The sequence below is a fragment of the Leuresthes tenuis genome, unplaced genomic scaffold (assembly GCF_036924035.1).
Source record: "Leuresthes tenuis unplaced genomic scaffold, fLeuTen1.0.hap1 SCAF_16, whole genome shotgun sequence".
Lineage (NCBI taxonomy): Eukaryota > Metazoa > Chordata > Actinopteri > Atheriniformes > Atherinopsidae > Leuresthes > Leuresthes tenuis.
The window spans coordinates 25,519,523-25,533,596 of NW_027325370.1; the positions used below are offsets into that span (position 1 = coordinate 25,519,523).

The 14,074-nt window shown below is 40.7% G+C and overlaps 1 protein-coding gene across 1 annotated transcript; it reads right to left on the bottom strand.

Annotated features, from left to right (window-relative positions):
- Positions 1–10,767: 10,767 nt before the first annotated feature.
- On the bottom strand, positions 10,768–12,883 carry fam43b (family with sequence similarity 43 member B). Its single transcript, XM_072367107.1, has one exon. It carries the CDS (start codon positions 12,764–12,766, stop codon positions 11,762–11,764), a length of 1,005 nt encoding a protein of 334 aa, XP_072223208.1. The 5' UTR covers positions 12,767–12,883; the 3' UTR covers positions 10,768–11,761.
- Positions 12,884–14,074: the final 1,191 nt, after the last annotated feature.

Genomic DNA, 14,074 nt, shown 5'->3' on the forward strand with positions numbered 1-14,074 from the left:
GTGAAGGACACAGCAGCGAGGCAAACAACCCCCAGCACTCCCCCCTCACCAGACCCTTTACTCCACATCACCCAAGGTCTCCAAAGGATGTCTCTATCCCAGCCAGGACTCCAGCGACCACCATCTACCAGGAAATACAGGGCACCCCCTCCTCTTACATCATTTGTCCTGGCAGAGCAGGGCACAAGGGGATGTGCAGGATATTCAAGGAGCAGCAGCAGAGTTCAAAACAAAGATTATATGCCATGATGCATTCAGGGTCCCTGCTATAGTAGTCTTACTACTGACAGCTGTTCTGAGAACAAGCTGGGACCCAGTAGGACTCCTGTATCAGTTAGTACAACTCAGAATACAACAGAGACCAGTGTAAACTCCACAAAGCTCGCTCTACTTAATATTAGATCTCTGTCCAATAAGTCACGGTTATTTAATGACTTCATAATTTCACACAATTTAGATTTTCTTTTCCTGATAGAAACATGGTTAACAGAGAGCACAAGTGCTCCTGTTCTTAATGAAACACCACCCCCAAATTTTTGTTTCATGGACAAATGAAAAAGGTGGGGGAGAAGCTGCCTTATTTAAAGATACATTCCAGTGTAAAGAGATCTCATACGGTTATTTCACTTCTTTTGAATGTCTGTCATTGACAGATCTCCAGGATACTGTGCAAGTTTTATTGATGAATTTTCTGAATTATTGTCTATCTCGACTGATTTTAACCATTTTATCTTGACCGGGGATTTTAACATTCACATAGATAATATGGCGGATGGTAATGCCAAAGAATTTTCTTCTGTGCTGGAAATGTTTGGTTTGTGGCAACATGTAACAGAACCGACCCATCTTTGAGGTCACACTCTGGACCTGGTCATTTCTAAAGGTGTTGATATTTCTTCTGTTGTGGTTATTGATTTGGCCTTGTCTGACCATTTCTGTATTTTATTTGACTTATTGATTACTCAGAATGTTCAAACAACCAGCTTCTCAGTTAAGAAGAGGTACATTAATGAGAAAACAAGTGCTCAGTTTAGGGAGGCCATAGCTATGTCACCAACAATGAGCGCACAGTCGGTTGACGGACTGCTGGATCATTTCAACTTAAGAATTTTGAACGTAATGGAAGCTGTTGCACCAGTAAGAATCAAGAGCACCTTGAGCAAACAGAGAACACTGTGGAGAAACACCACAGCGGTCAAAAACCTGAAAAGAGAATGCAGGAAAGCTAAACGAGAGTGGAGGAAAACAAAGCTTCAGATTCACTATGAGTTGTACAAACAAAGCCTGCATAGTTATAACAATGAGCTGTGCAAGGCCAGAGAGCTGCACTTATCTGAACTGATTAATAAGAATGCCAACAATTCTCAAACTCTGTTTGCTATGGTTGACAAACTCACAAATCCTCCTAAACAGTTAAACCCAGACCTCCTCTCCACTGAGAAATGCAATGAATTTGCCAACTTTTTTAGCCAAAAAATCAAAACAATTAGTCAAAACATTCGCGCCACACAGACCAACAAGAAAAATGTGTGTCTAAAACTAACTCTGACGTTATGTCACAATTTAACATGACTGATTTAAAAATCCTGGAGGAAACAGTTCAGCATCTGAAATCAACAACTTGCACTCTGGACATAATACCATCTGACTTTTTAAAAACTGTTTTTACCTCAGTAGAAAGTGATCTCCTACAGATAGTTAACAGCTCACTAGCATCAGGCATTTTTCCCAAGTCACTAAAGACAGCTGCCATTAAGCCACTCCTAAAGAAGAGAACTCCAGATGCCTCTGTGATGAACAACTACAGACCTGTCTCTAACCTCTCTTTTATATCCAAGATTATTGAGAAAGTTGCATGTAACCAACTCAACGACTTTCTGAATGAAAGTGGAAGTCTTGATAACTTTCAATCAGGCTTCCGACGTCATCACAGCACTGAAACAGCTCTGGTCAAAGTGTTAAACGACATCAGGTTGAATACTGATTCTGGTTATGTTTCAGTCCTGGTTCTGTTGGATCTCAGTGCTACGTGTGATACTGTAGATCACAGAATCCTGTTGCACAGGCTGGAAAACTGGGTTAGACTTTCTGGAACGGTCCTTTACTGGTTCAGGTCCTATTTAGAAGGCCAGAGTTATTTTGTTACAATTGGCAGCTATGAATCTGAGCGAGTGGCCATGACTTGTGGAGTCCCCCAGGGGTCAATTCTTGAACCTCTTGTGTTTAACTTGTATATGCTCCCTTTGGGTCAGATATTGCAGAACTTTAATATCAATTATCACAGTTATGCAGACGATACACAACTTTATGTGTATCTGTCACCAGATGACTGCAGCCCAGCAGACGTACTGTGTCAGTGTCTGCAGAAAATAAACTCATGGATGAGAGAGAATTTTCTACAATTCTTAAATGAAGACAAAACTGAGATAATTCTGTTTGGTAGCAAAGAGAAGAGGGTCAGCATTGGTAAATACCTTGAGACTCGGGCCCTTACAATCACTGACCAAGTTCATAACTTTGGAATGTTGATAGACTCAGACCTAACTTTCAGCAGCCACATCAAAGCTGTCACAAAGGCAACTTTTTGCCAACTCAGAAACATCAACAGAATTAAAGGTTTCTCTCCCAGAAATGACCAGGAGAAACCCATACGTGCATTCATATCCCGTAGACTTGATTACTGTAATGGTCTTTTAACTGGACTTCCCAAAAAGAGCATTAAACATCTGCAACTCATCCAGAACGCTGCTGCTAGAGTTTTCAGTCACAGAATAGATTTTAAAAGCCTACTGATGGTTTACAATTCCCGGAATGGTTTAGGCCCAAAATACATCTGTGATATGTTCAATTCAATTCAATTCAATTCATTTTTATTTATATAGCGCCAGATTACAAAAATTGTCATCTCAAGGCACTTAAGTAATATAGTCCAATTCAAGCCAATTGGAATTCAATTAATTGTAATCATAATCCAATTAATTCATATAGAGCCAATTCAAAAATTAATAACCTAGCTAAGGAAACCAACAGATTGCACCGAAACTTGTCTTCAGTCCAATCTCCCGTCCTGAGCGTGCCTGTGGCGACTGTGGAAAGGAACGACAGGAAGAAACCTCTGGCAGAACCAGACTCAGGAAGGGTGGCTATCCGCCTCGACCAGCTGGGGTTTGAGAAGAAAGGAAAAAAGGGAAAAGAGGGGGGAAAAACACCATAACGCCATTCAAAGGATATCTGTTGGAACAGGGAAACACAAGTTAATAACCACAATAATGTCACATGTACATAAAATCAATTGAGAAATTAAACAGGGGGAAAAAGAGAGCAAAGTGAGGAAAGGTGTGACAGATGAGGTCCCCCAGCAGTCTAAGCCTATAGCAGCTTAACTATGGGATGTTTCAGGATTACCTGAGCCATCCCTAACTATAAGATTTATCAAAAAGGAAAGTTTTAAGCCTAATCTTAAAAGTGGAAAGGGTGTCTGCTTCCCGGACATTTACTGGCAGCTTATTCCACAAGAGAGGGGCCTGATAACTTAAGGCTCTACCTCCCATTCTACTTTTAGAAACTCTGGGAACAACAAGTAAACCTGCAGTTTGGGAGCGAAGTGCTCTGTTAGGAAAATATCTTACAATGAGATCTTTAAGATATGATGGAGCTCGGTCATTAAGAGCTTTATATGTGAGAAGAAGAATTTTAAATTCTATTCTGAATTTAACAGGGAGCCAATGAAGAGAAGCTAAAACTGGAGAAACATGATCTCTCCTGTTAGTTCTCATCAGAACTCTGGCTGCAGCATTTTGGATCAGCTGGAGACTTTTCAGAGAATATGTGGGATAGCCCAATAATAAGGAATTACAGTAGTCCAATCTTGAAGTAACAAATGCATGAACTAGTTTCTCTGCATCACCCTGAGACAGGATGTTCCTGATTTTAGCAATATTACGAAGGTGAAAGAAGGCAGTCCTAGAAACTTGTTTTATATGCAAGTCAAATGATAAATTCTGGTCTAAAATAACTGCAAGGTTCCTCACTGTAGAACTAGAAGCCAAGGAAATACCATCGAGAGTAACTATATAACAAGACAATTTCTCCCTGAAGGGCTCAGGTCCAAAGAGAACAACTTCAGTTTTGTCTGAATTTAAAAGCAGATAGTTCTGAGTCATCCAGGTCTTTATGTCTTTAAGACAGGCTTGTAGTCTGACCAACCTATTGGTTTCATCTGGTTTCATAGATAAGTGCAGCTGAGTATCATCAGCATAACAATGGAAATTTATGCCATGCTGTCTAATTAATGTTACCTAATGTAAGCATGTACAAAGTAAAAAGAATTGGTCCAAGCACAGAACCCTGAGGAATTCCATGACTTACTCCAATGTGTGAGGAAGATTCTTCATTTACAAGAACAAACTGGAATCTAGCAGATAAATATGACTTAAACCAGCCTAATGCAGTTCCTTTAATCCCAATAACATGTTCAAGTCTCTGTAACAGAATGCTGTGATTGATCATATCAAATGCAGCACTGAGATCCAATAGGACAAGCACAGAAACAAGTTCGCTATCAGAGGCTAAGAGGAGATCATTGGTAACTTTCACCAGTGCTGTTTCTGTGCTGTGATGCACTTTGAATCCTGACAGAAACTCTTCAAACAGATTGTTTCTGTGTAAATGATCGCAAAGTTGAACTGCAACTATTTTTTTCAAACCTTCAGACAGAAAAGGGAGTTTAGATAAACGACAGCTCTATAGTCAGAAACGTGACATTAGTGACACCAGCGACCATTGGCAAATGCATTCCAAGGGCCAGAGCAGGTGACATAGGTGACATTTAAAACTGCAGGCTAAGGATAAGTGTAAATACAATAAAATTGTTATTCATGTCGACGGTAATGACACCCGGTTACGCCAATCGGAGGTCACTAAAATTAATGTTGCATCGGTGTGTAATTTTGACAAAACAATGTCGGACTCTGTAGTTTTCTCTGGAAATCTGACCAGTACTGAAATATTTAGTCGCATGTGGTCCTTCAATTCCTGGTTGTCGAGATGGTGTCCAGCAAAAAATGTGGGCTACATAAATAATTGGCAATCGTTCTGGAGAAAACCTGGTCTGATGAGGAGTGACGGCATCCACCCCACTTTGGAAGGAGCGGCTCTCATTTCTAGAAATATGAACAAATTTATTAGTCATCCAAAAACATGACAACCCAGGGTTGAGACCAGGATGCGGAGTTGTAGTCTTACACACTCCTCTGCGGCTTCCTACCTGATGCTATCTCCCCCATCAATCAACATAAAGGGAGCAAATCCTCTTGTGAAAAAAAAAATTAAAACAAAAACTTTAACTGAACAAAAACATCAAACTATTAAATGTGGTTTACTGAATATTAGATCTCTCCTTTCGTCTCTGTTAGTGAATGACTTGATTTGTGATCATCATATTGATATATTTTGTCTTTGTCAAAGCCTGACTGCAGCAGAAGGATCATGTTAGCATTAATGAATCAACTCCCTCTGACTATTTAAATGTTCACATTCCTCGAACCACAGGTAGAGGAGGAGGAGTGGCAGCTGTCTTCAGATCAGGGTTATTAATCAGTCCTTGACCCAAGATTAGTTTGAGCTCTTTTTAATCTCTGATTGTCAGTTTATCCCACCCAAAGTGGAAATCACAAAAACCTCTTGTGTTTGTTGTTGTGTATCGTCCACCTGGCCCTTATTCTGAGTTTCTGACTGAATACTCAGTTTTTATCCCAGTTAGTGCTGAGTACAGATAAAGTCATTGTAATGGGTGACTTTAATATTAATGTAGATGTTGAAAATGACAGTAGAAATATTAACTTTAATTCTATATTAGACTCTCTTGGATTGTTTGGAAGTGTTCACAGACCTACTCACTGCCTTAATCATACCCTTGATCTTGTGCTGACTTATGGCATTGAGAGTGAACAGTTAAGTGTTCCCTCATAACCCTGTCTTGTCTGACCATTTTTTTGATAACTTTTAAATTTACAGTACTTGACTATACAGCTTCTGAGAATAATTTTACATATAGAAGGTGTCTATCATAGAATGCTGTAACGAGATTTAAAGAGTTAATTCCATCATTAGTTTCTTCACTGCCATGTGCAAATATGACAGCTACCTAAATCTTACTCCTGCAATACTTGACTCTCTTGTTGACAGCAATATAGTTTCAATGCATACAACACTGGACGATGTTGCCCCTCTGAAAAGGAAGGTTATCGGTGATAAGAGGTTGACTCCTCGGTATAATTCACAGCTGCGTGCTTTAAGGCAGACTGCAAGAAAGCTGGAGAGACAGTGGCGTTCCTCTAATTTAGAAGAGTCTCAATTTGTCTGGAAAGATAGATACTTTGTTATAACATACACAGAAATAATTTGTTTGAAGAGTTTCAGTTAGGATTCAGAGTGCATCATAGCACAGAAACAGCACTGGTGAAAGTTACCAATGATCTCATCTTAGACTCTGATAGTGGACTTGTCTGTGCTTGTCCTGTTGGGGCTGCATTTGATAGAGTTGATCACAGTATTTTATTACAGAGACTTGAACATGTTATTGGGATTGAAGGAACTGCACTAGGCTGGTTTAAATCATATTTATCTGAAAGATTTCAGTTTGTTCTTGTAAATGAAGAATCTTCCTCACACACCAGAGTAAGTAATGGAGTTCTTCAGGGTTCTGTGCTTGGACCAATTGTTTTTACATGTTTCCATTAGATAACATTATTAGACAGCATGGCATAAATTTCCATTGTTATACTGATGATATTCAGCTGTACTTATTTATGAAACCAGATGAAACCAACAACAAGTTTCTAAAAGTAGAATGGGAGGTAGAGCCTTCAGTTATCAGGCCCCTCTCTTGTGGAATAAGCTGCCAGTAAATATCCGGGAAGCAGACACCCTTTCCACTTTTAAGATTAGGCTCAAAACTTTCCTTTTTGATAAAGCTTATAGTTAGGGATGGCTCAGGGTATCCTGAAACATCACATAGTTAAGCTGCTATAGGCTTAGACTGCTGGGGGACCTCATCTGTCACACCTTTCCTCACTTTGCTCTTTTTTTCCCCCTGTTTAATTTCTCAAATGATATTATGTACATGTGACATTATTGTGGTTATTGTGCTTGTAATTTGGCGCTATATAAATAAAATTGAATTGAATTGAATTACTAGGGTTTTGTCCTCGCTGAGCGTGTCGCTGAGTCTATGACCTAAAGTCATAGACTTTAGGTCTATGACTCTTCTTCCTGACAGTCACCCAGCCACTCTGGGTCCCAGCTGCTCGGGTTCTGCTAGGGGGCGACTAATGGAGCTAGCTACGCTAGGTGGTTCCGCACTGGCTAAAGGGGCCAGGTTCGCTGTCGATTGGTTTTCAACATTTCAGAGCTGAACTTCCAATTCAGATAACCTTGTCTCCAAAACTACAAAAAGACTACATTTGTTACATGTCCCATTATCGCAAAAGGAGGCAGAGGAGTAAGTAAACATCAGAAACACAGAGCAGGTGAAAGAAAGGGATGGAGGAGGATAACTGGTAGCCATGCTAAGCTAGAGAACCAGACACACCGCTAAGAAATGAAAAATATAGACTAAAGATCTGTAAGAGTGGGTGTTAGAATAGAACAAGTATGTGATAGAGTTAACTATGCAAAATTTGTAAATTATAGGGAGAAATTAGGTGATTATTAGTCGTCCAAGAAGAGCAAGAGCACGTACACAAACAAGGTAACAGGAAGTGATGCAACATCTTACCGCAAAGCAAAGCATCCACCTCAATCAACTGATCAGAAGTGTATAAACGTTAACGCACACATTCTTCTCTTTTATTTTTCTGCTCTTTCAGTTTCACTTCTGTTTACATGAACTTTGCAAAGTCTGACTGATTCACAGTGGCCCTCATTAGTCCACATGAACATCTTCCAGAAATTATTTCTTTTCAAGCTAATTTCTTGCTGGAACAAATTGGACTGCTACCTACTACCAGCTGCTTTGGAAAACAACATTTCATTTCTTTTCCTCATGATGGTGACAGTTTGGCCTTTGGTTCTGTCACTCATCTCATTGTTTTGCCTCACAGATGCTGTGTGATAAAGCCCACAGAGCACATACATGTACAGGGGGAAGCAGTTTTTTTGACTCTCCAAAGACACCCCGCTGTACATTTTTACGGCATGGTTATATGTTATACTTCACAAGCCAGTGTCTCTCACGTTCGAATATATTTTCTGTGTGATGGGTAGAGCTCCCCCTCCCCCCTAATCAGTGATTCCCAACAGGTGAGGCTGGATCACTTCCTGGTTCTCTTTAAATATAGGTTTGGCCCTGGGCTTGTCCCAGGAATGACTACGTCTAAGTCAAGGTATGCTCTTTTTTTTTTTTTGTCCTTCTGTTGAAGATATTCCTGAAACATGTACTTAGTACTTCCCTTGCATCTGTATAGGTGCAGGACTGAGCGCGAAAGGGAACTAGTTACAGCGCTCACTATGTGTGGATGTGTGGCTGTATAATGTGCAGTTTCCATGTATGTCTGTTTTTGGGGTTGAGTGGTTTTCTATGTTGTTGTTTTTTTTGTTTAGATATGCTCCTTAGCAGTGCTCCAATGTTCACTGTATAGTTATTTGTCATGTTGTATATGACATGTGCCTCTCATAACAGGAATGGGGAAGTGATGTTGGCTTCTGGTGCTGTAGCTGAGCTGTTTTTGCCCCTTTGCAAATATATTTTGTGTACTTGGGGTTACCTTGTTTTCTTTAGTATTTTGATTATGAATTGTTTGTTCATTTGTTTTCTTCCCAGTCAAGTTAGTGTTGTTGTTTTCTTTCTTTAAACCAACCTGAGTTAATCCTATTCTGGCATCCTCTCAATGCCAGTACAGGTGGGCTGGTCATAGGTTTATAGGTGGTGGGTCACTCGGTGGACGGCTTCCTGATTCTTTGTTGATTTTGCATGCTTAATATTTGTTGTTTTTTTTGTGGTTTTTTTGTGGGGTTTTTTGTGGGTTTTTTTGTGTTTTTTTGTGTTGTTTTTTTGGGGTTTTTTGTTTTTTTTCCCTGTTTTGCAGTGTGATTTATTTATTTTTATTTAATAATTATTTTTCTCTCCTTTCTGGTACCTGTTGGTGGCCCCTTTCCACTTCACTCCCCCACTCCTGTAGGCCTCCCTAATACCTGTCACCTTGTGCTGTCAGTGTGGCGACTTTTTTTTCCCCTTAAAATATAAGAACACTGTATTCAGTGTGGGATTCTCTGGGTGAAAGTCTTATAGTGGCGTTGGCGCATTGTCATGGGCGTACAGCTGCCCTGGTCACATGTGTTTGTGTGTGTGTTTTGTTTTTTTTTGTTTTTTTTTTAAAGAGCATCTCCTGTATCTGTCGCTGTGGTGCGTTGTAACATCTGCTCCTTCTTCTCTTTTTGTCTGACAATAGTTGTGTTTCCATAAAAGTACAGTGGCTCCTCTGCAAACCCCTCTATATTAGCATAGCATTGGCATTATGTAATTTACAATACATCTCTACCATGAATGCCAGTGAGCATACAGTGGGACTTCATTGCACTGTGTTGTTTGACTGTTTATCTGTGCAGAGCAACACACTCTTAAAGACTAGAGCTAAAAAGGCAGGAAAGTAAGCATTCATATTCTGTAATCATCCTTACTATGACTGGATCTGTGGCAACGTCATGGGAATCTCTTCAGACATTGGATACTGTTCTCTTTCGGGGGTAGCCTTCTTTTTGTTGTTTTTTTGTGTGTGTCCCCCCCCCAAAAGGAAGAAAAATATTGATCTCACAGGTTCTAGCTGAAGTTCCAACAATCTCTCTCACTAATTCAAAGCAACTGAACATGGTTATGCTGTCTCAAAGATCAACAACACCAAACTTATTCCGCTTCAAAAAGAGAATTCCAAATCAAACACCTTTTGATGTTGTGAAAGTGAATCTCTAAACAGTTTTACCATTAATATTTTCACAGCATTTATCAATTTATTGCACTGCAATGCTCGATGCTATGCTGGAGTGTGGGACATGAAATATTAATTTATTCTTGTTAATGCAGGCAAAATTAAACTGCCAAGCAGCAAAACATCACCACACAAAGATGCTTCAGTTACATATTTTTCCTCTTGATTTTAGTAGGTCATCTTAAAGGCTCGGACTTAATTAAAATGGATGGTGTTGGCTATAAAAAGGTTGAAGGGTGACTCAACTTCCTGGTTGCTGTTTCTGGATCACAATCTGAACAATCAGAGTCTGACAGCTGTCCTGCTGAGGCTGGTGTTTTATGTTCATTTTCTGAACATTTCAAACTGCTGATTAATTGCTCCCTTCAGAGTGAAGCGATGGAAAGCCAGTACAAGGCCTACAGAACATTTATCACGCTACATTAATGTCTTATGAAACTGAGTGGCGGCTTAGAGCTGGCACTACGTCTCTTTTCTTCTGGCAAAATCTGCCTTTTTATATTATTTAATTCTGCTCAGGGAGCAGAATGTGCTGGTGTAAATATGTCTGGGGGGTTGGCATTTCACTTGAATTATAGGTTCAACATCTCTTTATGTCACAAACATGCAAATGTAAACCAGAGGGATACAGAGTTGGTACATTCATTTGAATAATCCATTTGATAACATCTAGAAATACTCTCCAAGATTCCCCAAATGAAGGCAACTTTTATTTAACTCATTTTGGGGAAAAAAATGACTTTATTTTCTTGTAATCACAATGCATTTTGAGACAACAGCATACGTTAAGCAAAGATAAGAAAATGAGCTTATCTTCTGGGTTCAATTGTGACGCTCCATCTTCATTTTTGCAAGCGCTCAGTGGAAAAACTGTATTTGCAAAACTTGGCTAAAAAGACCACAGGAAACACACCAATGGCAAACAAAAGTAGCACTGCAACAGTTTGATATAAAAATGCTTTAGTAATAGTGTATTTGTCCCTGGTCGCACATTTATCACAGTGTTAAATCTAAAAGCTGAGGGAGATATGACATGAAGAAGAAGACAAAAGCTCAGCGGGAAAAGGGTAGAGCTGATTTTTTTTTTCTTTTTTTCATGCTTGAATGATAAGGGTCATAGCAAATGACAACAATAAAGATCCCAACTCGATGGCTTGCCTCCTAAGCAATAGACTTAGTTATTAGTCAGCTTTGATCATTAGTAAACCGTAGTAAACCTCTCCCAAATATGAACACTCAGAAAGGTCAGTCTGTGGACAATTTCAGTGAGGATTGTCCTATTAGAAAAAATACACAAATTCACAAAGAAGCTCCCTGAAAAACTATCACAAGTCCATCAGAGAAAAAGTTCCCATGCTGGCGAACGCGTCTCAAATTCGACTCACAACAATCTTGTAAATACATCCTGCTGTTGTGCTGTGATCAGTATGTGACAGTGATCTCAGCGTTGGTGCCATTGTGTTTTCTGTAACCAATGTCCACATTCATCATTGTGCTGTCACTGGTCTGTGCATCACCAGCACTCATTTGTAAACAAGCAGTTTCCCCAAACAGCTACAGTGAAACCAGCATCTGAGCCATCTGGAAAGAATAGAAATCCCTCCCACAGAACCATCGTCTGCCTTTTCTCTACCACAGGGTAGTGGGAGAAGTTTCTGGTAAACACTTCACATTATATGGATGGGGAAGGACGGAGCCTGAGTGAGGTACAAGAGGAGGGCAAAGAGAGGAATGTGTTATTGTTTTGTGGAATCGCATTCTTTGAGATTGCATTAGAGTCAAACCAGAGAGGTTATGAACGTAAATGTGTTATTGTTGCTGTCACTGACAAAGTTGATTTGGCACTGCTCCAGTCGGGCGATATCCCCAATGTCCAGCTCTGATAATAACTGAGTTGGGTCTGTGTTTGTTGTTAGAACCTTCTGTTTCTCCTGCGGGGCCTCCACTTTCTCCTCTAGTTCCACCACTTCCTCACTTCTATCTTTGTTGTTTTTTTCTTCCTCCTCTGCCTCTTCTTCCTCTGTGATAGAGCAGAGACGGGCGGCGCTCCCAGGGTTTTCAGCAGGCAGCCTGTAGTGGCACTGCCCATTCAGCAGCCTCCTCAGTGGCATCAGGGGCACTGCTTCCTCACCCAGCATCTGCTGCTGGCAGTGCCGGAAATCACTCTGACGCTTCAGCCTTTTGAACTCACTGAAGGCGGAGGTGGCATTTTGGTAGAGGCTGTGGGCGATGGTTTGGGCCTTCTCCGTCTTGCTGACCAGAACAGCATGACACCGAAGCACCACCGCCATGTTCTTGACCTGGTGCCTGTAGATCCAAGCCAGGATTTTGGGCCGGCATGGGTCAGCTGTGCAATAAGTGATTCTGTTCAGAGAATAAAGATGGATAGGTTTCTTTTTCCCAGATTTGTCAGCACTCATCCGGATGCCTTGTGATCCCACCATTAACCTCATCTTGACACTCTGCTCCCCATAGTTACTCCTTGCCCAGATCTTGGCCACTGCCTCCTGGGTGCAGCCATCTCCCTTTGCTGTGATGGTGACCACGCTCCCAAGATAGCGCACATTGTAAACAGGTTCCTCTTTATTCAGTTCCACTTTTTGCCGTTTTGTATGGAAGATGTTACCCACCCAGTCAAAGGGGCAGTCTGGTAGCTGGTCAGGACAGGAGCGCAGTAGAGAGGAGAGGATGGAATGGTAGGTCAGCCCGGTCCCCAGGTTCTTGGGCTTACTCTTGGCCTCATTCTCCACCAGAACAAACTTATTCCTTCTCCAGGGCAGCATGGTGCGGAAGGAGTTAGAGCAAACGATTCCTCTGCTTCTGCTTTCCCTTGTCAGCTCAGGCAGGAAGTGTACGCAAGTTGCTGTGTGCGAGGGAGAGAAAGAAAGCAAAGAGAAGCTGCTTCACGAAGCTCACAGGAGAGACTGAGAGCTGCGAGCCCCTGCCAGTCCGTTCTCTCAGTCGCTCCTCCTTCCTGTCCTCTTCCTCTCTCTCCTCTGTTGTCTGCATCATGCAGCCCTGATTAGTGCAGGAATCTTAGACCGACACTCAGGCACACTCACCCCCTCCTTTCTTCATTGTTTTGCTTCCATATGGCTCCCTACCAAGACGTTATTTATCCTTTCAGTTATCTGTGTTTCATATAATCCTGAGGCAGACAGTATCACCAAATTATTCTCTCCCACTGCTGTTTTCAAAGTCACTTTTTTAGTTTGATTTCTTTCTTTGTATCATATCTATGAAATAATGATTTCATGTTTTAAGTTTGATCAAAGGGACTTTCTAAATAATTTAAATGACCAGTGACACTAAATTGAATAACTTGACAACAATTTGTCTGCATATGATCCTGACTACTAAACACAAAGCAACATTCTATTATTCTCAAATCACTCAAACTAGGTCTTCAAGCCCAAAGGTCCGTGCCATCTTTCCTACACTGGGGATGCTTCTCCCCTTATGTAGGGTAAAACCTTCTCCTATTTGGTGACCCTGGGTGGGCTGATTGTCAGGCTGAAAGATGTTTGTATACATATCCCTGGTATGCCTGTCCTGGACACTCTTAACTGAGGAAGGGGTTTCTCGAGATGTTTGTTTGACCATTATTGATCTCCTGTCTGGACACACTGAACCTGATGCCCTTCTGAACCTCTGTTAAGTGTTAGACACTACACAACTTAAAACCTTGAATTCGTTAATCAGTTAATTTAAGAAAAAGTTAGTTAAAGTTTAATTAATTAAAAAAAGAAAATTATAAAAAGAAGAAGACAAACTAAAACAACAGGCACAGTCCACATTACACAGTGAGGTAGCTTGACTGCATGGAACTGCATTGACTGAAGATGGTCAGGTGACTGAATAATGAATAAGAGCAAGATCAACTGATATAACACAGGTGCAAAGAAAAACAGGTGTAGAAAAATGGAAAAAAGCCAAATATAAAGTAAGAAGTGGCAAACAAAATCATCAAATCATGACCAGCCCTTAAGACTGGTTTTCCCCTCAATTCCATTTTGGATCATTGTCAAGATGAAATGTTTTTAACGTAATATCCTTGTCCGTGTCCCAGTTGATTAGCATGAGGACACGGA